Here is a 26,501-nt window from a genome sequence, read left to right on the forward strand (position 1 = left end):
TGTGTGTGTGTGTGTGTGTGTGTGTGTGTGTGTGTGTGTGTGTGTGTGTGTGTTGACGTCAGCAAGAGAACAATCAGATTCAGATTCTTCTTTATTCGTCTGAAACACGGAGCTGCAGCAGCTACGTTACATAAATACAACCAGTTCATATCTTTGTACAAAACGTTCATCAGACACAACCAGGGGGCAGTAGTGTGTGTGTGTGTAAGTGTGTGTGTGTTGTTAAAGTGTTGTGTTATCTGCATTGTGTGATGAAGAAGAGGAGGAGGAGGAGGAGGAGGGGGCGGGGTGGACTGAAGAGCAGCTCAGGCCGACGTGTCAAACAGCCTCTCGATCATCTCCTCCACCTCCTCAGGACGGTACTTGTGGTACTTCTCTGGGTTCTTGGTGAAGGAGATGTTGGCGCATCTACGACGGAGAGAGAGAGAGAGAGATGAACTGTGGTACGCACTATGATGCCAGTGGGGAAAAAAATGTTTGGAGTGTTTTTATGTCTCAAAATAGACTAAATAAACATAATCTAAAGAATTTTTTTTAAATTATTTATTTTTGGAAGTTTTTGGGATTTGTTGCTTGTAGGCAACATTGTACCATTACGGTTCGTCATCTACTGTATTAGAAACACCAGTCTCTGTAGACTTTCACCTTCACTGGGCTCATCCTCATCCACATTCTCATTCTCATCTTCCTCATCATCATCATAATAGCCTGATGTTTACTTTACTGCATCCAAAATCAAATTTATTAAGGATAAAAAACTAAATTATGATGAATTATATGTTTTTGAACATTATATTTACACCTAAACACACTCTACCATAGTCTCATAATGCAATATTGATTCCATAATGGTCCAGTGTTGCCTCAAGGCAACATTGCAATTTTCTATAATGGTACGTTGTTGCTTTCGGGCAACAGGTGCATTTTAACAAGTTTCCATTATTTAATAAGTAAATAAATTGCACAGAACTATTAAAAATTAAACTTTACTAATCTATTAGTGTAAATATATTTTTTTCCAGATGAAAAAGGGCCAGGAAGTTACTGTATGTTTTCAGACCGTTTTAGTGGAGCAAAATGGCAAACCTGTTTCCTTTGAAAAAGTCTGCAAAAAAGGGTTTCAGTATGGCTTCTTGAAAGTCATGTGATAAATTAAAGCATTGTTATTGGTTCTCTAAGGTCTCCTCTCTTTTTTAAAGTATTACAGCATTAAATGGGATGAATTGTGGAGATGTGACAGGCCAAAAAGTGGTATGCTGCCTGAGGGCAACATGGTACCATAGAGGGTTAAAAGTCTGTTTGGGAGAAGATCCACAATCTATAAAATGCTGTACTATGCACTCATTGATCCGTACTTATCTTACTGTGTTGAGGTATGGGGGAAACACATATAAAAGCACTTTACAAAAGATTTGCATTTTACAAAAAAAGAGTCATAAGGATGGTTCATCATGCTGCTGGGTACCTTGCTCATACAAATCCGTTGTTTTTTAAAATCGGGTATTTTAAGATTTGAGGACCTAGTCAAATTCAAAACAGGTCAGATTTTGTTTAAAGCCTGGAATAGGCTGCTACCAATAAACATCCAGAAAATGTTTATGGTCAGAGAAAGCATACTGTATATGATTTAAGAGGGAACTGTAACTTTAAACAATCTACCATCCATTCTACCCTGAAAAGTTTTAGCATCTCTTTTTGTGGTGTAAAAATGTGGAATAGACTAGATGAGGATATAAAAATGTGCAATAACTTCAAACAATTTAAAAGTAAGTACAAACACACACTCTTGGACAGCTATAAAGAACTTGACAGCTAATTTTTAATCTCTTTTTATTTATAATCATGGTCTTATTTCATATCAAAGCAATATGTTTTTAATCTTCTGAATTGTATGGAACTACAGATGTATGACATGAATCACAATGTGGCGGGGGGGCTGAACTTGATAAGCTTTGCTTCCTTCAGCCCCTTCTCAAACTTGCACAGTATCATTATTGTTTTGTTTCTTGTTACATAGATTGTTTGTCTTTTGATGTGCTTGTTTGAGACAAATAAAAATCAAATCAAATCAAAATCAAAGCTGCACAATATGTAACACTCTGCCCTGAGACTAGAGAAACTTGTATTTATAAAGCTCTATACTTGGGATGGTGCCATCCTATCTCAGAATTCACCTTGTTAGGAATCATGGACATTACAGACTACGATCCACTGGCTGTTTTACTCTGACTGTCCCTCGTGTTTTTACAGAACTGGGGAAAAAGACGTTTCATTTTAATGCATGGAACTCTCTGCAAGATTAATTAAACCTGATCCCTCTTGATAACCTTGTTAAGATTCTTAAAACTAAGGAACTCAAATGCATTGGGCTCTGTCACTGGTTTTAAATCAGATGTTGCACCCCTCAACCTATCCCTGATAATTTCATTTTTATTTATTGAACTAAAGTTATTTATCTGTATTACTACGTGTTATTGTAATTTTGCTGCCTCTTGGCCAGGTCGCTTTAGAAAAAGAGATTCTACATCTCAATAAGCTTTACCTGGTTAAATAAAGGTTTAAAAACAAAACAAAACATAAATGCTGATCAGAATCTTCATTGCTATATATGTATGTGTATATCTTTATATGTTTGTATTTTGTTTGGCTGTCTGCACTGACAGACATATCTTGATTTGCACCTGCTGCAAATTAAAAAAAAGAAAAAAAAACTTCATTGCTGTAATATAATATTGTTGTTGGTTTTTTTTGTTGTTTTTAATTTATTATTATTATTATTATTATTATTATTATTATTATCATCATCATCTAATATGAACTGTATATATATTTTTCATTATATTTAACAACTTGCAACTGCCTAATGACACCCAATCTGTGTATAACCCAATGTATAAGAGAGAGAGAGCATTTCATCAGCGCACGCACGCACGCACGCACACACACACACACACACACACACACACACACACACACACACACACACACACACACACACACACACACACACACACACACACACACACACACACACACACACACACACACACACACACACACACACACACACACACACACACACACACGCATAGGGTATATACTGTAAATGTATATACAGTATACTATATATATATATTTGATTCTGTGAGTTGTATTTGTTTTGTTTCATTGATTCTTGATGCTTTGGCAACATAGTTCTTGTAACATTCATGCCAATAAAGCTAATTTGAATTGAATTGAGAGGGAGAGAGAAAAGAGAGAACAAAACAACACAAAAACTATTATATTTGAAGCAGCTTCTGTTTCCCTCTGGAGGTTTTAGAGTCATTTAACACCGGTGTGGTTAATTAACAGTTACAGTTAATTATGTAAAGTTTAATAAAGTGTCATTTCTCTGCTCAGTGAGAAAACGTTGCAGCTCTGTCGCCCCCCTGTGGTGGTGACTGATAACAACATGCATCACAGTCGTCAACGAAGACTTTACCCCTTTTATCCCTACCCCTTTTAAAATAAAATAAATATATTTTATGTCTTCTAAGTTATCTTATCTTTTATTTTTATTCTACTCTATTGGAGCTGCTGTGACGCCATCATTTCCTGCAAAGGGTTAATAAAGAACTCTTCTAAATCTGACTTGATGAGCTCGTCTCAGTTCAGATTAAAGACGAATCCTCTTGATGTTGCTGATCTGATCTGTAACGGTCATGTGAAGTAACTGAGGCTGTTTTAAATCCAGATGTTGCAGCTGCTGATGCTGCTGTCCTCACCTCTGCAGAAAGGCTCTGTAGGCGTCTGACACCAGCTTCTTCTGAGCCTGACGGATGAAGTCTCTCTGCTCCTTGTCGGGGATCGCCCAGCCCTTCTGGATCTTACAGAGCTCCTCCAGGCCGTCGTTAAAGCCCTGGAGGGGGAAAGGGGGGTAATTATTATTATCATCATCATCGTTTAATATGAACTATGTGTATATATACTGTATTTTTCATTATATATAATATAACAGCTTGCAACTGCCTAATGACACCCAGCCTGTGTATAATCCCATGTATAAGAGAGAGAGAGATGCACTGCAAAAAGTCAAAATCTTTCCAAGAATATTTGTCTTATCTCTTGTCAAAATGTCTTATTTCTAGTCAAAACTAAACTCTTTACACTTACATATTGACTCATCACCTAAAAATTTACTTGTTTTTAGATCATTTTCATTTGTCTCACTTGAAATAAATTGCAGTGTACTGTACTAAATATGAATTGTAATATTGTAATGTATGTATGTAAATATTTTGTAAATGCTTTGGCAACAACACATTTCTGTTCATGCCAATAAAGCTATTTGAATTGAATTGAATTGAATTGAATTGAATTGAATTGAATTGAATTGAATTGAATTGAACTGAATTGAATTGAATTGAGAGGGGAGCAAGTTTTTCTTTCTTATTACAAGCACTTAATAAACTTGCTTTCACTGGCAGATTTTTCTACTTATTTCAATAGAAAATTTGTTTGAAACAAGTGAAAATGATCTAAAAACAAGTTAATTTTTAGGTGATGAGTCGTATTTTAAGTGGAAAGAGATTAGTTTAGACTAGAAATGAGACATTTTGACAAGAAATAAGACAAATATTCTTGGAAAGATTTTGAATTTTTGCAGTGTAAAGCGAGAGAGAGGTCAGGTTCATATTCAACAACACTGTGTGTAGAGACACATCTGATCTCACCTTGAACTTGTCTTTTATCACCTGCCGCTCTCTGTCTTTGAGCTGCAGGGAAACAAACACACAGTTTACACACACATACACACACACACACACACACACACACAACCGTACGTATGTAACGGTCCGCTGAGCCTCGGGTCAGTTTCAGATGTTCATGTGAGACTCTGTGGAGAAACACTGCGAGTGTGTGTTTCTCTGCCTCCGTGTCAGAAATCGAACACACGTGTTGAAGTTGACACGTGTGTGGTGTGTTTACTGTTCTCCAGGAATGACGGACAATAAAGTTCTGACCTTGGTGCCAGGTTGGAAGACGGGCATGTTCCTGTCGGCCAGGTGCTCCGTGACCTTCTGCCAGCTGAGACAAGACAGAGCGAGAGAGAGGGACACGTCGTCAGGTGGAGACACGCATGAGATGGATGGAAGACATGTCTCTCACACACACACACACACACACACACACACACACACGTGGCTGTTTTACCTGCGCTGGTACGTCTGGATCTGCTGCTCGATCAGCTCCCTGTAGGACGACTCGGCTTTCTTCTGGGTCACCGTCACCAGCTGGATCAGCTCAGACCTGGACCGGGTCAGACCAGGAGTTAGAGAGGAGGAGGACAAGGAGGAGGACAGAGACGCTGCAGCAGCCAATCACCACTCAGATTTTATCATGCAACCTTTTCCTCCAACAAAAGTTCAAATATTAAAGAGGAACTATTTCTCCCGTGGCTACGCACATTTTTACCTTCATTAAAAAGCTCTGGACTAATTGTGACAGTTGTTTTAGAGGTAAATGCAGAGACTGTTTGATGAAAAACTGTCCCTGAAGGCAACGTACATCAGCGGTTTTGCATGAGTTTCCCTCTAAAACAACTCTGTCTGGTAACGTTATGTTATTATCTCATAGCGTGGTGAATGTGCAGGTCACAAGTTGTTGGATTGTGTATTTGATGAGTTTGATGAGGGAAACCAAGAAATTCCTTTAGCCTCCGTAGCGTAGCTCTGAGCAGCTCACGGCTCTGCTCCGCCGTTCTAAAAATAGCTTCTTTTTTTATTTATGTATTTATTTAGCACGAACAATATCATTTAAACAACATGGACAATCATCATGACTGGGATGTGCAAAGGGGAGGTATAAAACCCAAAAGGGCTTATATGAAAACCTCACCCACATATTCAAAAATCAAATTTGTTACAATAATTAAACAATAACGAAAAATAGATAGAAAAGTAAGTGTTTAAACAGTAAATATTAGGAAATAAGGAAAAATACATACATAAATGAATGCTTGCACCGACAATTAAAGGTAACGAACCTACTGCTATGACTATAGGGATTATGGCAATGGGCCAATTTGCTAAAAATGTTGAACTATCCCTTTAAGGAAATAGACGACGTCACACTCACTTCTCCAGAGACTTGAGGATGTAGTTGTAGTTGTTGTGGAGGAAGATGGCGCTCAGAGCCAAGTCCTCGTACACTTTGGACTTACTGAGCAGGTTCAGCTGCAGGTTCCCCAGGACTTTACCTGAGAGACAGAGACAGAGAGAGAGAGACGTCCATCATCCATCAATTCAATTCAATTAGCTTTATTGGCATGAACAGAAACCCGTTGTTGCCAAAGCACTGCACAAACCACTCACAAAGACATTTCAATATAACAAATATATATACAGTACACATATACATATCTCCATATTCAATACTGTCACTCATCATCAGCTCAGATCAACAGCTGGACTCGGCGGGACTCACAGATGTAGGTGCTGAGGAGCCTCTTGTTGAAGTCGGACGTGTAGCTGCTGGCGGAGCTCGTCTCTGGAAACAAACACAGAGAGTCACGTCAACGTCAGACCGACTTCACTCACCTTCATCTGTTACTTCCTGTTTAGAGGACACACAACACACTCAGTACACTGCACTCAGATATCTTACCAAGAATATTTGTCTTATTTCTAGTCAAAACAAATCTCATTCTACTTAAAACAAGACTCATCACATTAAAAGTAGCTTGTTTTTAGACACTTTTTACTTCTTTCAAGCAGATTTTCACTTGAAATAAGTAGAAAAATCTGATAGTGGAGCAAGTTTTTCTTCCTTATTACAAGCACAAAAAAACCTGCTTTCACTGGCAGATTTTTCTACTTTTTTCAAGTGAAAATTAGTTTGAAACAAGTGAAAATGATCTAAAAACAAGTTAATTTTTAGGTGATGAGTCTTATTTTAAGTGGAAAGAGATTTCGTTTTGACTAGAAATGAGACATTTTGACAAGAAATAAGACAAATATTCTTGGAAAGATTTTGAGTTTTTACAGTGTAGTGTGTGTGTGTGTGTGTGTGTGTGTGTGTGTGTGTGAGCGTCTGCTGCCGAGTCTTTATTTATCATCATGTAAATAACACAAGCAGACAACAGTGAGCCGAGCGGGCGCCGCTCCGGTCGGGGGCCGTTGCTTACCTCGGGGGTCTAAAGGGATATTGTAAGTGTCGCCCAGAACTAAGAGGGCCGAGGCAGAAGAGAAGGAGAGAGAGAGAGAAGTGCAAAAAGGTTAGAAAAGATCTGTTAGTGCAGAGTAAAGCAAACAGTCATCGGCCAGGCAGCGAGGGAGGAGGAGGAGGAGGAGGAGGAGGAGGAGGAGGAGGAGGAGGAGGAGGAGGAGGGTGATGAAGAGGAGCCACACACCTCGAGTCCTGATCGACAGAAGTTGCTTACAGACGGACACGGTTCTGGTTCTGGTGCTGGCTACCAGAAAAATGTTTGCTTTTTTTGTGTCTCTGTAATCATTCTTCAGCTTTTTTTAAAGGGATATTTCAACATTTTGGCAAATTCTCCTATTGCCATAATCCCTATAGTCATAGCAGTAGGTTCGTTACCTTTAATTGTCGGTGCAAGCTATTTTTTAGAACGGCGGGGCAGAGACGTGAGCTCTGCACTGTTCTCATCATCAAACTCATCAAATACACAATCCAACAACTCCACAACGCTCTGGTGGACAAGTTGTGAGCTGCACATTCACCACGCTATGAGATAATAACACAACGTTACCACACAGAGTTGTTTTAGAGGGAAATTCATGCAAAACCGCTGATGCACGTTGCCTTCAGGGACAGTTTTTCATCATCAGTCTCTGTATTTCCCTCTAAAACAACTCTGTGTGGTAACGTTGTGTTATTATCTCATAGCGTGGTGAATGTGCAGCTCACAACTTGTCCACCAGAGCGTTGTGGAGTTGTTGGATTGTGTATTTGATGAGTTTGATGAGGGACAGGGGACCTGGACCGTTCACCTCCATTAACGAACAAATCTTGTCTGTCGTCGCTCTGAGACCGAACCAGAACTCAAGGAGGCTGCGTGCGAGGGAGGAGGGAGGAAAGAGGAGGTGAAGGTGAGGAGGGAGGAGGTGAAGAGGGAGGAGGTGAGGTGAAGGTGCAGAGTGAGAGAAGCAGACAGGTGAGTCACACAGATCTGATCTGGACCGTGGTTTCTGGTTTCTCTCTCGTCACAACTTCAGATCTTAAAGCAACAACCTGTGAGTTTTTTCAGCAGCAACAAATTAAAAGCTCCGCCCACTTCCTGGTTGAGGTGTTCATCATCATCGTCAGAAAGTGGGCGTGGCTTCACATGAGCCGAGTTGGAAAAAATGATTCCAGTGTCTAAATAAAGCGTCAACTTTCCCCCTGCTGGACGTTTTTGTCCTCAAGTCTGTGGATTAACAGGTGTGGAGAGGAAACAACGTCTCCAGATTCTGTCTGCAGGACAGGAAGTGAGACAGGAAGTGAGACGGGAAGTGAGACAGGAAGTGAAACAGGAAGTGAAACAGGAAGTGAGACGGAGGAGCAGCAGGGAAGTGATGTAGCTGAGGTTGGAAGACAGACGTCTGACAGGGACGACGGCCGGTACAGGACACAGACCCAACACGGTGTCTCAGTGTTTCTGTCTCATTGTCTCGGTGTCTTTGTTTCATTTTCTCACTGTCTGTGTCTCAGTCAGTACGTTTACATGCAGAGCTTAATCCAGCTTTGCTCAAAATTCGATTTTGGCGTCAAGTCGGACTTCTGTCCTTGTCTCAATTTACATGCAACTGAGAAAACCGAATAACTGACGGGTCCATCGCCCCCTCATGCGGCGTCGCCCGTTGTTTCAGCGGGTTAATGCGCCCCCCTGTCCTGTTGAGTGTTGACTCTTCTATCACCTCGTAAAAAACTGAATATAAACAACTTAGTAAACTTAAAGCAGAAGTAAGTGGTCCGGTCGTTTTGGCTAATGCTGCGTTCCAGGCAGGCTTTTGAAATCGTAAATTACAGCTTCAAGTCACAACTTACGACTTTGTAGCGTTCCAGGCAACCCACTCGTGTTTTTCCGACCTGTTTTACCGGTGAAAGTCACTATAACGGCCACTCGTAACTTCTGACCCGTGAACTCGTACCAGATCGAACTGGTACGACTTCACGGTCGGAAAAATACGAGTTTCCTTGAACGCACCATAACAGTCCTCGTCGCTACGTCACCACATTCACGGCGTCCCTTGGCTGCACACACAGCCCTGCATGCCGTTCTCTCTCCTCATTGGATAAAAACTGTAGGATACGATAAATGTTTTCTCCTCGGCTCAGAGCAGAGCAGAGTGACAGACAGACCCGTGTTTCAGTCCAAACACTCTATGTAAGTGATTGCTGTCGGAAGATATAACTATTTAAGACTTATATTAACACAAATATATCACTCACTTCTGCTTTAATAATAAATTCTCAACTGCAGTTCCCGACCAGACGCACCAGTCTGGGCCGGATTCACGCTGAGAATAGGATACGGGCTTCCTTTCTCTCTCTCTCTCTCTCTCTCTCTCTCTTTTTAAATAAAACCCTCTTGCTGGTTGCGCTGTGTGAAATGCATTGAATCGGCGCTGACGTTGGGTTGTTTTTCTTTACTTTGCGGGGTTCGGGCGGCTTCTCTGCTCCACTTGGTGCCGTCTCTACGGTTGTGGAGCATGAACACACATGAATTGTCCATTTATACTCCGACTACGGTGTATACATGACGGAGAAAATCGAATTCCAATCGCATTATCTGGGTGTCTTAATCAGAGTTCTCCAACTCCGATTTCAGTCGGACTAAGGTGTTTACATGCACTTCAGTTGTCCAGTTATAGTCGGATTAAGGCAATAATTTGTTTTTTTCAAGTGTCATGTAAATGTACTGTGTGACTGTGTCTCAATGTGTCTGTCTCAGTATCTCACTGTCTGTCTTTGTTTCATTTTCTCATTGTCTCTGTGTCTCAGTGTCTTTGTGTCTTTGTGTCTCTGTGTCTTTGTCTCCGTACCTTGAGACGCCAGCATGGCCCCGGCCGTCTCGTGGAAGTCGAGCAGCTGCTGCAGGAACAGGATGGCCTGTGGGACAGACAGAGGTCAAGGTGAGTCAGTCAGTCAGTCAGTCATTAATAAACCGCTGCTCGCCGCTGTTGGCCCGTTGCCATGGAGACCACATACAGAGACCCCCGGAGACGGACAAACAGCGGCGGCGTGCGGCGTCCTGGTGGGACAGGTGTGTGAGCAAACACGGCCGTTACACAACAGCAGAGCGGCGAGGCGAGGGCTTACGTTGCTGGTCAGCTCGTGGACCGTTCCGTCTTTGGGCATGTTGTACTCTTTGTCGGGGTCGTTCTGCGGAAGGACAAGAGGTCGATCAATACAATACACTGCTCTATTGATTATCGGCTGCACTGCAAAAATTCTAAATCTTACTAAGAATATTTGTCTTATTTCTAGTCAAAATGTCATTTCTAGTCAAAATAAATCAAATTCTACTTAAAATAAGACTCATCACATTAAAAAGTAGCTTGTTTTTAGACACTTTTTTACTTTTTTCAAGCAGATTTTCCACTTTAAATGAGTAACCCTAGTCACTGGCAGATTTTTCTACTTATTTCAATTGAAAATTTGTTTGAAACAAGTGAAAACTGTATAAAAACAAGTGAATTTTTAGGTGATGAGTCTTATTTTAAGCGTAAAGAGATTAGTTTAGACTAGAAATGAGACATTTTGACAAGAAATAAGACAAATATTCTTGGAAAGATGTTGAGTTTTTGCAGTGTGATTATCGGTGACGGGTCATGACGACCGTCGTGACGACCGTTGCACCTTGATGCTGTCGGCGAACTCCTCCAGAGCTTTGGCTCCGATCGTCTCCATGGAGGTGATGAGAGTCGGCAGCTTGTTCTTGGTGCTGGCGGCCGTCCCCTGATCACAGAGACAGAAACAAACATCAGCGCATCAAAACGCCGAGATCGAACTCATCGTCATGACAACACAGCGCAGTCTGATGGTTTCACACACACACACACGCACACACTAGGGATGTCACGATTATAGATTTTCTTTGTACGATTATTGTCAGAGAAATAATCACGGTATTACCATTATCATGATTATTATGCATCAATTAATTTACATCATATGAATGTGTAAAAACTAGGGCTGTCAGAGTTAACGCGTTAATCGTGATGCGATTAATTAAAAAAATTAACGCGATTAAATTTTTTAATCGCTGTTAATCGCGGCCCATTTTGTCCTCTGTCTGCTGGACTGGAGGACTGGAGTGTGGGACCTCCAGTCCAGTGGGTGGCGGTAAGGCACCTTCAAGTTGGTTTCTACACAAATATACACAGTCTAACATATATCCACAGCTCCATCCATTGATTTTTTGACGGCTTTGTTGTAAACAAATGCACATGGCCATGTATTGATTTTTTTGACGGCCAGGCAGAGGCGTAGCAAAGTAAAGGGCAATTTCCACTGGATGCAATTCGTTTCAATTCTGTGTGAGTTTCATGCATCATGTGTTATGATTAGGTAGGCCTGCTAGGTCTGGTCTAAAAGTTGTTTGTCTAGAGATTATAACACTTTGGAGTGTTGAAAGTCCAAAGCGCCATATATAATATTTTTAATAGAGATTAATCGCGAGTTAACTATGGAAAAAATGCGATTAATCGCGATTAGAAAAATGAATCGTTTGACAGCCCTAGTAAAAACAAATACAGTCTAAATATAATTACAATACTAATTATTTACACTTATTTCACTATTTTACTATTAATATATAACCATTAACCAATTATTAATCCTGCAAGGGAAGTGTTTTGAATATTCAAGTCATCAAATGTTTAAGTTTATCATTGTTTTTTATAGTTTTTTATCACAAATGACTCGCTAACATTTAAATTCCTACCAATCCTGTGTTACGTTAGTTAAATGGACCAGTATTTCTGACATTTACCTTCACTTTGGCTCTGCCTCTGTGTTTCCAACATAATCTTTTTTTGGAAAGTGACGGTATTTGGAAATCTTTACGATTAATTAATTGCGGCGTTTAATACTGTGATTAATTGTGAAAACAAGTAATCGTGACATCCCTATTGCCTAATACACACACACACATACACACACACACACACACACACACACACACACACACACACACACACACACACACACACACACACACACACACACACCTGCAGCGTGGAGTCGAACTCGGACTTGTTCATCTTCAGGTGTCTGAGGATGGGGAAGATGGTGAGGACGGCCGAGTACTCGTGGCGCATGATGGCGCGGCGAGCGGCCGACACGATGTTGTCGCCCTCCAGCATCAGGTTGTCCAGCGCCTCCTGTGGACACAGGACGGGTCGTCATGACGACATATTCCTTTATTTTCCACTTCAAACTTCAACACAAGAGTTTCGTTTTGTCTTTTGTCGACATTTGTTGTCTCTGCTTCGTTAAAGTGATGATATGATTCTTTTTTGTCGCACATGAACAGAACAAATCATTAAATTAAAGTCATTTATTTATTTTTATATGTATAAACATGTGTGTGTCTGTGTATATATATATTTATTTTCTTTTTTTTTTTTTTTTTGCATGTGTGCTCTCTTTTTTGTCGTCGTTTGGATTTATTTTGTTTATTTGGATATACAGTCAATAGTATATTGCTTGCCAGCTGTGAATACTCTTGAATTGTCTGTATGTTTTTATTTCATTTTGTCTTTTATTATAATGATTTTCATTTTTTTGCTATCTGTTGACATGAAAAATGTATTAAAAAAAAAGTTATAGTCATTGAATGAATGTGATTAGAAAGTAGGAAACTCTTTGTTACAAACAAAGCAGCAACAGAACAACAACAAAACAGTAAAAAGACAAATCAATCAATCAGACAAAACAGGTTATAAGGTTATATAAAATACTAATGTTCACACTAGTGCCAATGGATCAATGGAAAGTCTAAATGTTATTGATTATTAGGACACATCGCATTTCTCCCTGCACATGTAGACCAAGAAGCTGCTGCTTGGTTTGAGAAACTTGCATTCGCTAAATAAATAAAAAACTGACTTTTGACCCCATGAAGTAAAAACACACATTTGATCTGACCACTTTAACTTATTTAACTCTTTTTTTGTATTATTCTTATTCTTATTCTTCTTAACTTACTGTTCAGTTGTTGTTGTTGTTTTACGTCTTTTATGTGAGAGCTGTGCAAACCAGAGTCAAATTCGAGTCAAATTCCTTATTATGCAACTTACTTGGAGAATAAATCAGATTCCGATTCTGATTCTAATTTTGTTTGCTGGTTCTTTGGCGAAGAAACTTCTGCACACTTTCCTCTTACTTACTAACAACATTACTTATTGTTAAAAGGCCAACGTTTCGGTTGTTTAAAGGGATAGTTCACCCAAAATTAAAATTCCCTTCATTATCTACTCACCCTCATGTGGACTAAGGGCTGGGAGAAGTTTCAGAGTCTTCCGTGCCTTAACTGAGTTACAGCGGGGCTCCGCGCAGCAGTATTTGTCCATATGACGGTTGCGAATGGTGCTCACTTTTCTTCGTCCAAAAAGACACACCAAAAAACATCCAAATACCTCCATAGTGCTCATCTGTAATGTCCCTCTTGTATTGAAGCCCCGACATGAGGAATTGTTCCGCCGGTCAGTGCAAATCACACAAGATTTGCACTGACACAGGAAGAGCAGTGAACCGAGACACTGGGAGCTTCCGCTACAAACAAGCTTAAAACATAGACTTATTTAATTTTTTTCGGAACAATTTCTCATGTTGGGGCTTCAATACAAGAGGGACATTACAGACGAGCAGTATGGAGGTATTTGGATGTTTTTTTGGTGTGTCTTTTTGGACGAAGAAAGTTGGTATCCATTCACAACCATTATATGGACAAATACTGCTACGCCGAGACCCCCCGTAACTCAGAGAAGCCACGGAGGACTCTGAAACTTCTCCCAGCCCTTAGTCCACATGAGGGGGAGTAGATGATGAAATGATGAAATTTGAATTTTGGGTGAAGTATCCCTTTAACCTTCTTTATGGCGTCAAAAAACTGAAGTTCTCCGCCTGCGATGCACCTTTCTGCCAACCGGTGTGCAAAAATGTTTCCCTTTCCTGGTTCTTCGAAACATGAACTTTCCCTGCACGTTATTGACCTTTGACCTTTGAGGCGCGGTCTTTACCTGGATGAGCGAGTCGAACGTCTTCTTCTGGTGATGCTCGGGGATGATCTCGGTCAGCAGCGCGTACTCGCTCTGAGCCAGCTTGACGAAGGCGCTGATGCAGTGGATGTAGGAGTCGATCTCGATGTCCAGGCCGTCGTCCTTCCCTGAGGCGACGGGGGAGGGGGAGGGGGAGGGGGGAAAACGTGGAGTGAGCGGCAAACTGAGGTGGACATGAGGTCATCAACACATCACATCACATGATGAGGTCTAATGTGTTTCTACTGATGTTTCTACTGAGGCGTTAGAGCTGCAGCAGCAGGTGAGACACCATGTTCTTCTGTTTCCCCACACTGCAAAAGCTCAAAATCTTTCCAAGAATATTTGTCTTATTTCTTGTCAAAATGTCTCATTTCTAGTCTAAACTAATCTCTTTTCACTCAAAATAAGACTCATCACCTAAAAATTAACTTGTTTTTAGATCATTTTCACTTGTTTCAAACAAATTTTCACTTGAAATAAGTACAAAAATCTGCCAGTGAAAGCAAGTTTTTTGTGTTTGTAATAAAAAAGAAAAACTTGCTCCACTGTCAGATTTTTCCACTTATTTCAAGTGAAAATCTGCTTGAAATAAGTAAAAAGTGTCTAAAAACAAGCTACTTTTTAATGTGATGAGTCTTATTTTAGTCTCATTTCTAGTCAAAACTAATCTCTTTCCACTTAAAATAAGACTCATCACCTAAAAATTAACTTGTTTTTAGATCATTTTCACTTGTTCCAAACACATTTTCACTTGCAATAAGTAGAAAAATCTGCCAGTGAAAGAAAAACTTGCTCCACTATCAGATTTTTCTACTTATTTCAAGTGAAAATGTGTTTGGAACAAGTGAAAATGATCTAAAAACAAGTTAATTTTTAGGTGATGAGTCTGATTTTAAGTAGAATGAGATTTGTTTTGACTAGAAATTAAATTTTGACTAGAAATAAGACAAATATTCTTGGTAAGATTTGGAGTTTTTGCAGTGTGCACCTGTTCTTCCCATCACTCACTCACCTGCGGCGGCCCCGTGCTTCTCGGTCAGGGCGTCGGACAGGTGTTTGACCCGCAGGTCGTGATCGTAACCTGGTGGGTGGGGCGGAGCAGCAGGGACACAGGTCTAGTCAAACCGGGGGGGGGTCGTGACTAGACCAGAGGGGGGGGGGGGGGGAGTGGAGGAGACAAACCTGAACCTGGAGCAGCTGAACCGACCACCACCAAGCACCAGAGGGAGGAGGGAGGGGTGGAGGGGGGAGGGGCCCATTGAGGTCAGGTTGGGGGTTGGGGGTTGGGGGCGGGGGGCAGGGGGGTGTTTTGTGCGTGTGTCTAAAAGTTAGTGAGTGTGTGTTAACGCTACAGCACAGAAACCAGCTTCAACATTGACGTCACAACAGCTTTTCATCCACTGCAGGTTCACTCACGCAACACAGAACTACATTTCCCAGAATGCCCCACGAACCGCCGGCGAGGAAGTTTGCTGACGATTTTTATTCTTCACGACAGGTGACTTCAGTTTTTAATTTAACCCCCCAACTGTCCACCAGTGGAACAGCAGGCTAACGAGTTCAATAATCATCAGTTTAGATTCAGATCCATCCAAAACAAATGCCTAAACTTAACCATTACTCTAAACCTAATTTAAACCTAATTATAACCTAACGTCTTAAAGGGACAACGAGGAGTTTTGGAAAAGTGAAGCGTTTTCACACTACATTTATGAGCCTCCGCACCGTGAAATTCTTTGACCGGCGCAAGACAGACTCATGTTTTCATTCATCAAGAATTAAAGTCAGAGGTTGGAAGACGATCACATACCGTCGTAGTTCCCACCATAAACGGAGATTCGGCGGCGTTATTCTCATGACTCGCCACAAAACCGAAAGTAAAGAAACGCTGGTCGGCTCGCCCAGCATTTCCACCACCACTAATAATAACAAAATAACCATAGAGACAAAACCATAGATTTATCTACAATGGACCATTAACAAGTGGTAACGTAGATTCATCCACATTAATATCAGACTTTTTTATTGTCGCGGAATTTTTCGTTCTGCCGATGGAGAAACTCCTCGTTGTCCCTTTAAATATATAAAATATGTTCACTGTAGTTTGTCCTTTTGACATTTTATGAGATTATCTGATAATAAAAATTTTATTTTGTTAAAGCAACTACAAAGAACTGTCATTTTGTGTGGATTTTGGCACTTCCTGTCGACAAAAGCTGTAGGTTTTTCTCTTTGCGGATCATATAGTGATGAAATTGAGCTCGGTTTTTACTGGCTAGCTATATTTTCTATATTTTTATATTTCTATATATTGAAAAATATATATAGAGTATATATATATATATTTTTTTTTGGTATCTTGATAAGTAATATTGACAAGGGATAATTATTAGAGGATTATATGATAAAAAGGACAAGGGGTACGATCATATAAGATTTGACTTCTTCCTACACTCTTTTGAGCATGTTAAGACTGTTGATGAATATAAATTATGAATTTTATTTGTTTTCTATTAGGCTACTATTTGATTTTTTTGTGTGTTTTTTTTTGTTTGCTTTGTCTTCTGTCAGTCTCTTTGTATACAACCTTACATGTTCAAAATAAAGGCTTAATAAATAAATATATACAGAGACATCAGCAAAAACAAGAGACTTATTCTTATATCCAGTTATAAATTCTTTGCGGTTGCTTTAAATAAGAAAATTAGTTTTTCTGATCTACAGTTTTTTTCTTGTGGTTGTGGTGGAGCAGGAAAAACTTTGTCGTCAAGTTTTTCCATCTGGATTATTCCTCAGACCTGAAGCTGCCATGTTGTGTGTCCGACACCTGCAGTGACTGTGGGGTCGAAGCTGTTGTGACTGTTGTTGTGGAGAGATTTCACAACACTGATTGACAGCTGTTCTGTCAGCGAGAGAAAAAGGGGGAGGGGAGGGGGCACAGACACTGAAAAGAAGAGAAGAGAAGAGCGAGGTGCGTTACCTTCCAAAGGAGTGAGGTTAGAGCCCCCCTTTTTCCCATCCAGCCCATGCTGTGAGTACTGTTTCAGAAGGTTCTGAGCCTTGCGAATGGTCCCTGGTCCCACACAGAGACAGAGTCCAGAAGAAGAAGAGGAGGAAGAGGAGGGGAGGGGGGAGTCCAGACAGCCAAAGAAACAGTAGAAGAAGAAGAAGAAAGAGGAGGAGGAAGAAAAAGGGAGAGAGCTCGGAAGTGAGTGATGAAACATAAGACACCACCACATCCCTCCACCACCCAGACAGCCAGCAGGGGTTTTTGTACACGGCAAAAACTGAAAATCCTTCCAAGAATATTTGTCTTATTTCTTGTCAAAATGTCTAATTTCTAGTCAAAACTAATCTCTTTCCACTTTAAATAAGACTCATCACCTAAAAATTAACTTGTTTTTAGATCATTTTCACTTGCAATAAGTAGAAAAAATCTGCCAGTGAAAGCTAGTTTTTTGTGCTTGTAATAAGGAAGAAAAATTTGCTCCACTGTCAGATTTTTCTACTTATTTCTAGGGGTGGGAGAAAAAATCGATTCACATAAATATCGCAATATCTTTTTTGACGATTTTTAAAACAATTTTTTTTTTTTTTCAAAAATCGATTTTTTTTTTTTCTTTTTTAATATTGTGCAATGTGCATTTGTTAGCCTTTTTTACATACAGAGAGTACAGGTTTTGAAAAGGGTTTAAGTTCACTTTATAATGGAGTATGTTAATTTATAGGCTCCTACAGTATTTGTGTGCAGACAAATGTTAAAAATGCTAATACTAAAAATCGAGAGAATCGGCAATATCGTAGAATCGCAATTTAAATCGAATCGCCATCCAAAAAATCGTAGAAGAATCAAATCGGGAGAAAAAAGCATATTGTCCCAGCCCTACTTATTTAAGTGAAAATTTGCTTGAAAGAAGTAAAAAGTGTCTAAAAACAAGCTACTTTTTATGTGATGAGTCTTATCTTAAGTATAATGAGATTTGTTTTGACTAGAAACGACATTTTGACTAGAAATAAGACAAATATTATTGGTAAGATATTTGAGTTTTTGCAGTGTATATGGAAGAGGTGGAGGTGGAGGTGGGGGAGCAGGGGGGCCACGGCCTATCACCACAGCTACACAACAAGACCAAGGTGAGACAGAGCAGACTAAACAGCTACAACAACAACGAGCTCAGGTTTTTGATGTGAGAGCAGAACAAACAGGTTAAATCAGGTCAAAACAGTCGTCACATGTTCAAACAGCAAAAAAAAAAACTCTACATACGACAACATTCACAATAAAAACGAACATCAGCAGCTTCGTTAGGGAGTTAGTGAAAGCTGCTAACGACAAACACATACAAACAGACAAACAGTGGCTAAGCAACCACAGAGCTACACAGTTTTATCTGAGCCTCTCTTCTAAAGTGTTGGATGGTGGGCGGGGCTTAGTTGTGACATCACAAAGTGACAGGAAGTCCTGACGGCTGGTTTTAAGGCTCAGTTTCTGAATACAGGCTGTGTGCATTTCTCTGTGGACTGAGGCTTTGATACTTTCACAGTATTAATATAGAACCTAGAGCTGCTTTATAATCACACTACACATGGACATCTACCTTTATACTGTATGGAGCTTTAACACAAACATCTACCTTTATACTGTATGGAGCTTTAACACAAACATCTACCTTTATACTGTATGGAGCTTTAACACAAACATCTACCTTTATACTTTATGGAGCTTTAATACAAACATCTACCTTTATACTGTATGGAGCTTTAACACAAACATCTACCTTTATACTGTATGGAGCTTTAATACAAACATCTACCTTTATACTGTATGGAGCTTTAACACAAACATCTTCCTTTATACTGTATGGAGCTTTAATACAAACATCTACCTTTATACTGTATGGAGCTTTAACACAAACATCTACCTTTATACTGTATGGAGCTTTAATACAAACATCTACCTTTATACTGTATGGAGCTTTAACACAAACATCTACCTTTATACTGTATGGAGCTTTAATACAAACATCTACCTTTATACTGTATGGAGCTTTAATACAAACATCTACCTTTATACTGTATGGAGCTTTAATACAAACATCTACCTTTATACTGTATGGAGCTTTAACACAAACATCTACCTTTATACTGTATGGAGCTTTAACACAAACATCTACCTTTATACTGTATGGAGCTTTAACACAAACATCTACCTTTATACTGTATGGAGCTTTAACACAAACATCTACCTTTATACCATATGGAGCTTTAATAGAAACATTATAATTTTTCCTGTGAGTGCTTTGAAGCAAAAGCAAACATCACGCCTGCAGCTGTGAGCTCATGTTTGATGGAGTTAATTCGCCGAGTGACAAAGAATTAAAAAAAAAAAAAAAGAAGAATTTAAATGTGAACTGATCAGGAACCAGATCATCAGCTTGTTGATTAGCTACAAACTCCTGTGATCAACACAAACACACACACACACACACACACAACAGCTCTGCAGCGCTAATCTACACAAACACTGGAAACTGGTCAGGATGTAGTTTCATGGTGTTGAACTGGAGGCAGCAGCTGCAGCAGATGTTTTCAAAGATACTTTTGGTCTTTATATTGCTGCTTCAAAGTTCAGGAAAAACACAGTTTTTATTTGGACCTAACCAACTGCTGATCGGCGGGCGCTAACCCTGGGCGGAGGGATACGTGAGTTGGTTAGGTCCAAATAAAAACTGCATTTTTCCTGCACTTTGAAGGGCTGGAAAAAATTATATTATAGCGAACAATGGAACTGTGTATTTTTTTCAGGTAAAACCTCTTTTAGGCCGCAAAAATAGGCCGTTTCTTTGGGCGTTGCTAACGGGAGGAGTGCAGAGAGTCTTCTACTGCAATTAAAGTACTTAGGGGCTATTTGTAGATCATACAACCCCACTTTAAAAAAAATGCTACCATCCCTTTAATTGTGAAAACAAGTAATGGTGACATCCCTACAGCTGATGATTAATCTTCTGCTTCAACTGTCTCTGTCTTTTCCACCAGGACACGACACCATGAAACCAGAAGCCGACCTGAAGCTGAACAACTTGGGACTTTCTACCTCGAACATCACAGAGAAACAAACTCTCGTCCTCTGCCCTTTTTTTTTCTTCCCTTTTTTTACGTTCCTACTTTCCGTCATAAAAAAACACAACTCATGCTGCCTCTCATGTTGCCGTGAAATGTGGCGTCCGACAGACAGCAGAGCAGCAAGCACGAGGAGGCGCACACTGAGGCTGAGGTGTTTACCTGGGATGTAGACTGTCATGACAACAACACGGGGATTACGAGAGAGGAAAAGGACGAAGGATTAGTCAGAGCTGAGAGTAAAAATCACAGGATGCACAGTCAGTGTGTGTGTGTGTGTGTGTGTGTGTGTGAGTGTGTGTGTGTGTGTGAGAGAACAGATCATTATGAGCAACGTGGAACTGATCGACAGAAGAGGAGGAGGCGTGTGTGACATTATCTCATCATTTAAGTGCTCGATTGTTGTGATCTGTTGTGTGTGAGGAGGCGGAGGAGTGTGTATGTGTGTGTGTGTGTGTGTGTGTGTGTGTGTGTGTGTGTGGTCGTGCTGACCTGGTCTCTTCGGCGCCTTCTTGGTGGGCGTGTCCTTGCGCTTGGTTTGCACGGCCGGCGAGTAGAGGATCCCGGAGGAGGCGCTGTTCTTACGGAAGTGATCCTTCAGACCTTTGATGGATCGATCCAGCTGGTTGGAGCGGATCTGGAAGTAGACGTTCATGAAATCTGCAGGAGAGGAAGAAGAGGAGGAGGAGGAGGAGGAGGAGGAGGAGGAGGAAGAGGAGGAGGAGTTGTTATGTTTATCTTACATGATTGATTATTATTAAAGGGATAGTTCAACATTTTGTCAAATTGGCCCATTGCCTTTAAGGCTGCCTGACATTCATGATTCAGTCAGTTTTGCTTTTCAATTCCACTTAAAAAATAAAAACTTGATGTTTGTTTGGTCTTGTACCAAACACAAATGTCTCTTTACGTCTTGATTTGTTAAAATTTGTTGTCTGCGGCGTCTCTGTAGCAGCAACAACACAACACTTGTGGTGCTGTTAATGTTGTGACACATTTTACCCAACAAGAAAATTGCAGTTTCTGTAATTTGGATATTACTTTCACATGATCAGTTTCTTTAAAACCAGGATAAATTATTAATTAATCAGTAAATATCTGATTAAAGAATGAGGAAACACACAATAGCCGTGTTTCCACTGCAGGAGTTCCTGGTAAAGGGAGGGGGTAGGAACTTCTACAGGAACCGTCCTCTCACTCGGCCCTCTCCGTGGCCGTGTTTCCACTGCAGAGTCGGACCCTGCGGCGACGTCATGAGTTTCGATCGCCGCTTAATCGCTGTGCGACAGTTTCGACCGTGACGTCACCCGGGCAGGTCACAAGCACATGCACAAAAATCATAACAACAACGGAGAAGGATGGAAGGAGCTGAGGCGGTAGGCGCGTTTCTGGTTTGTGTGTTTGTGCACATGGCGGCTGATTGTAATCCTGCTTGAGTTTTTTTTTTTTTTTTTTAACTTTTCACGGCATTGTTTTGCGGCGTGATGGATCCCCAGTGTGTCGAGGTGCGCTGATATTTTCATTTCGCGCGATGACTCAAACCCCCTCTAAATCTCCTCGGTGCCATAGACTGCAATCAGTGTCTGCACCTCACCGTCGGTCCATTTGTGTACATCTTCCTGCTGTTTTCTTGTTGTTTACAGCGGTGTCTGCGTGTCTGCTAGGCTAATGCTCCCCTTCTGCTCCCCCTTTTAAAAATGCCGGTTGTTTTGGTGCTTTCTGGTAGCGTCAGAGCCTGCTCTAGCTTTAGCCAATCAGCGCCGGGTTAACCTCGAGCCCCACCCAGGAGCTTTTCAGGGCCGTTGGCCCCCGTAAAAGTTCCTGTAAATGGCCCTGTGGGGGAGGTTCCTGCAGTGGAAACACGCACCAACGGGGCTGGCCCCCGTAAAATTACTTATTATTATGTGTGTGAGAGAGTGTGTGTGTGTGTGTGTGAGAGTGTGTGTGTGTGTGTGTGAGCTGGTACCCTGGTTGCGTCCGTACTCCACCAGCCAGCCGGCGATGCAGATGATGTCCTGCAGCACGGCCTCGGGCAGATGCTCCAGCACCACGTCCTCCTGCACCTCCAGCTCCTCGTCCAGGCTGATGGCGTCCAGGATGAGGATGGGCGGGACGGGTTTACTGTAGCGGGTCAGCAGGCTGCGGAACTCCGCCTCCAGCAGCTCCTTGCCCTTCTCGAACCGCGCTTTCTGCACAGAGGAAGAAGAAGAAGAAGAAGGAGAAACATCTGGTGTCATGACATCATGCGACCACATCAACATCTGGAGCGTGTGCAGCAGCTCGGGGCCGTCACCGTACCACCGTGTTGAGCTCGGGGCTGTCGGGGTTGTTGTCCTGGAAATACTCCACAGCTTTCTGGATCTTAGCGATGCAGGCCAGGTACTCGTCCAGTCGGCCCGTCGGCCTGCAACACACACACACACACACACACACACACACACACACACACACACACACACACACACACACACACACACACACACACACACACACACACACACACACACACAATGACTTAGAGTGGGAATAACAGCGCTACTAACGGGTAACGAGTAATCAAAAAAGTTGCAGTTTCCCCCGTTATAACGCCGTTACCATTACTGACAATAAAACACGCTGTTACTCCACTCAAGACATCCCATCAGGCCGAAGGACAGAGGATGTTGTTGTGATGCCATGTAAAGCCCTTTGAGACAAACTGTTTGTAAAAATGGGCTATACAAATAAAATTGCCTTGCCTTGACAAAATAATAATACACCCATTTAAAAGAATAGTTCACCCAAAATTCAAATTTCACTCATTATCTACTCCCCCTCATGTGGACTAAGGGCTGGGAGAAGTTTCAGAGTCCTCTGTGGCTTCTCTGAGTTACAGCGGGGCTCCGGGGGCACCGTCATATGGACTGCATGTCCATATGACGGTTGAGAACGGAGCTCACTTTTCTTCGTCCAAAAGACACACCAAAAAACATCCAAATACCTCCATGCTGCTCGTATGTAATGTCCCTCTTGTATTGAAGCCCCAAATTGTTCCGAAAAAAATTAAATAGCGGAAGCTCCCACCCAGCACTGCTCTTCCTGTGTCAGTGCAAATCGCACGAGATTTGGACAGACACAGGAAGAGCACTATGGAGGTATTTGGATGTTTTTTGGTGAGTCTTTTTGGACGAAGAAAAGTGAGCTCCGTTCGCTACCATCATATGGACATGCAGTGCTGCACGGAGCCCCGCTGTAACTCAGAGAAGCCACGGAGGACTCTGAAACTTCTCCCAGCCCTTAGTCCACATGAGGGTGAGTAGATAATAAGTGAAATTTGAATTTTGGGTGAACTATTCCTGTAAGTAAAAGTTATATACAATAGTCTGCACATTTTTTTCGTCCATCGTCCATCAACTAGTCAGCATTTTTAAATCCAGGTTAAAAACATGGCTGAGGTCTTTTAAATAACTTAATCTTGGATTTGCACTGCTTCTTGCTCTTAATTGTATGTTTAATGCTTCCAATTTCTTTTACTATTTTGGGTTTTATTGTATGCTTCTTCTTTTTTTTCCGTTTCCAATTCTTACTGTCAAATGTTTTGTTTTATGTAATGCACACTGAGTTGAAATGTGCAATATAATGTGCTGCAATATAAATAAAGCTGCCTTGCCTTGAGGGAAAAAATAGTTTACGAACAGGAGGTTAGGGTTATGGTTAGGGGGTTAGAGGGGCGAGTCCAAGTAAATTTGACATATTTGAGCATTTTATTTTCAAAAAAAGTAACGCAATAGTTACTTTTCCTGGTAATTGGTTACTTTTATAATGTAGTAGTTCAGTTAGTGAAAGTAACTAGTAGATATAACTAATTACTAATATGCCCAACATATCTAACGAGCAGTGGGTGAGCTCACCCCTCTCTGATGATCCGGTCCGTGTCTTTGGCCACGTGGTAGTAACTGATGACGTGGTCCATGCAGGACAGAGTCTTGTCCACGTTCTCCTGCAGCCGCTGCAGGTTCTCCGTCTGCTTGTGGACGGGGATGATGGAGTTCTCCAGCTGCATCAGGCGGCTCTCGAACGAAGACAGGATGGAGACCTGAGACCGAGACAGAGACCGAGAGGGAGAGGGAGACGACACAGGTGTCTTAGCTTTCATTAAAAACACCTACAGACTTTCAGATTGTGAAACTTTCTTATTAATATTACAGCTGTTATCGTGTATGTTTATCTACAGCTCTATATTTAACTTTTTAATTCATTACATTTTTATTTTTCTCATTACTGTTATTATTTCTCATTTTTCAAATTCTAAAGTTGCCTATCAGTTCAGATACAAGTGAACCTACGATAGGTGAGAGAGGTGTGAGAGTTGTGTGTAAGGAGTTGTGGGACGAGGGGAATGATGTCCCACACATGTATGCACTTGCACTTTCCACTGCAATCCTGCATTTTTATTACCATGGGCTATTTATTTATTGTCACTGATTTTATTATTTATTACCTTGAATTTCTTTTATTCTTAATTATCCTTCTATTCTCTATGCACTAATTTTATGAACTGATCTGTTGTCTTGTTGTTGAATGATGATGTTTATTGTGCAGCTGAGAAACTGAATTTCCCTCGGGATAAATAAAGTATCAATCTATCTATCTATCTGCTTTTGCAACTATGTGAATTTTTCTGTGTTTCCTTTCCTTTTTATTTATTTATCTAGTAATTTCTTATTATCTGGTTTGATGATAAGACTTAATGACATGTTTACAGAATTACGAGCATCATGTATAATCAGTTTTTTCTTCAAATTAAAGTTTAAGACCCTGAATATTGATTAAAGCAGAAATAAAACCAGTTTATAGTTTATTTATCTACAACTTATAACGACATGGATGTGCGTGCGTGTGCGTGTGTGTGTGTGTGTGTGTGTGTGTGTGTGTGTGTGTGTGTGTGTGGCTACCATGCCCTTGGTCAGCTGATCACTCTTCTCCAGATTCTCTTTGATGAACGACAGAGTCTCCTGCTCCTGCAACACCAAACACACACACAACAACACAACATAACACATTAACTCTCTTCTCTCGTGCTCTTGTTAATCAATAGCCAATAACTCAGCTGATCGGTAGCCTATTATTGATCAGACAGAAACATAACAGTTTGAGCTGCTGGTTGTGTTGTTGTGATGCTTCCTTCCTTCCTGTGTCCAGACTCAGACCTGCTTCAGTTTCTCCTCGATCTCCCTCTTCCGTGCGGACGCGTCCTCGGTCGGGATCATCCTGGAGCCGATGCCCATCTCAGGCCGCTCCTTTCCGGCTGCTGCTCCGCTCAACACCGGAGAAATATCAGAGGAAAGTCACCTGCAGCGACGCCCTGTCTGATGCTAATGTTGTGGAGGGCTAACAGATCTAGATCAGAGCAGCCGTTCGTTCAGCTTCCTTGCAGGCAGGACACCGTTTCCGGCTGTCATTTCAAAGTAAAAGACCCTGCTGTCGAAATAAATATGGGAATCTGCAAACAAACTGAAAATAGAAATCCAGTAATTCAAAATCCATTGCCTTTCTAGTTGTTTTGTTGTGTTAATTTGTGATAATGTGACACTAATTTATGATCACGATGTACTTTTGAACTAATTTCCCTCAAATTCTCAAAATAACATAAGAACTTCCGTTATAGTTGTAATAAATACAACAACAATACGTTTTTGCATTGTTAGTGAATAAATCTCGTGTGTGCCGTCGTACAGTTGGTTTGTCACCGCATTTACGAGTATTAGTGCTGTAAGTACAAAGGATTCAGCCCTGCCCTGAACTGGGACACGGCTAGTGCGCAAAAATGAAACGCTTTTACTTTGAAGGTTAGATTATGTACTTCCGGTGTAGACATACACTTGACGGATTCAAAACAAATAGTTGTGTCATCACTTCCGTGTTCCACTGGGGGTGAATCCTGAATGTTTTGGAACTAAACCAGTGCTATCTTTACAAATACTAATGTAATAATAATGATTGATGACGTAATTTCACGCTCTCACGCGGAACCTTGTAGTTATTTGTTTAAAAAGATTTTTTTTTAAGTGTGTAATAAACACAAAGAGGAAACCTGCAGTGACACCAACAAACCTCTGTGGGTCACTTGTGTCACCAACACACACC

At 41.0% G+C, this 26,501-nt stretch overlaps 2 protein-coding genes across 7 annotated transcripts in view; both read right to left on the minus strand.

The window, feature by feature from the left end:
• Positions 1-26,501, minus strand: part of LOC311003129 (uncharacterized protein) — a gene marked incomplete at its 3' end in the record, with an annotated part of 151,899 nt that overhangs the window by 42,757 nt on the left and 82,641 nt on the right. The gene's annotated exons all lie outside the window — the stretch shown is intronic.
• On the minus strand, positions 79-25,766 carry exoc7 (exocyst complex component 7). 6 transcript variants are annotated; one of them, XM_083994389.1, is made up of 20 exons: positions 25,565-25,766; positions 25,310-25,375; positions 24,266-24,450; positions 22,674-22,779; positions 22,342-22,564; positions 20,868-21,035; positions 17,236-17,328; positions 15,268-15,336; positions 14,235-14,380; positions 12,222-12,374; positions 10,849-10,947; positions 10,309-10,371; positions 10,032-10,098; positions 6,469-6,531; positions 6,121-6,241; positions 5,197-5,292; positions 5,007-5,070; positions 4,716-4,757; positions 3,768-3,901; positions 79-408 (listed from the first exon to the last, which is right to left on the minus strand). In XM_083994389.1, exons 1-20 carry the CDS (start codon positions 25,640-25,642, stop codon positions 306-308), a joined length of 2,139 nt encoding a protein of 712 aa, XP_083850515.1. In that variant the 5' UTR covers positions 25,643-25,766; the 3' UTR covers positions 79-305. The 6 variants fall into 6 exon arrangements, with proteins under 6 accessions (XP_083850515.1, XP_083850512.1, XP_083850510.1 ...); XM_083994386.1 differs by lacking the exon at positions 17,236-17,328 and adding an exon at positions 20,538-20,549; XM_083994384.1 differs by lacking the exon at positions 15,268-15,336 and adding an exon at positions 20,538-20,549 and having other exon boundaries at positions 25,565-25,765.

Source organism: Trachurus trachurus (genome assembly GCF_905171665.1).
Source record: "Trachurus trachurus genome assembly, chromosome: 19".
NCBI classification, from domain to species: domain Eukaryota; kingdom Metazoa; phylum Chordata; class Actinopteri; order Carangiformes; family Carangidae; genus Trachurus; species Trachurus trachurus.

What these genes read in the sequence shown, in the direction of transcription:
- exoc7 (XM_083994389.1), bottom strand. Translation starts at nt 25,642, where the DNA reads ATGGGCATCGGCTCCAGGATGATCCCGACCGAGGACGCGTCCGCACGG. An exon ending in TCGAGGAGAAACTGAAGCAG is followed by an intron (nt 25,376 to 25,564) that starts GTCTGAGTCTGG and finishes TTGGTGTTGCAG; the next exon opens with GAGCAGGAGACTCTGTCGTT. An exon ending in GGAGTACGGACGCAACCAGG is followed by an intron (nt 21,036 to 22,341) that starts GTACCAGCTCAC and finishes CCTCTCCTGCAG; the next exon opens with ATTTCATGAACGTCTACTTC.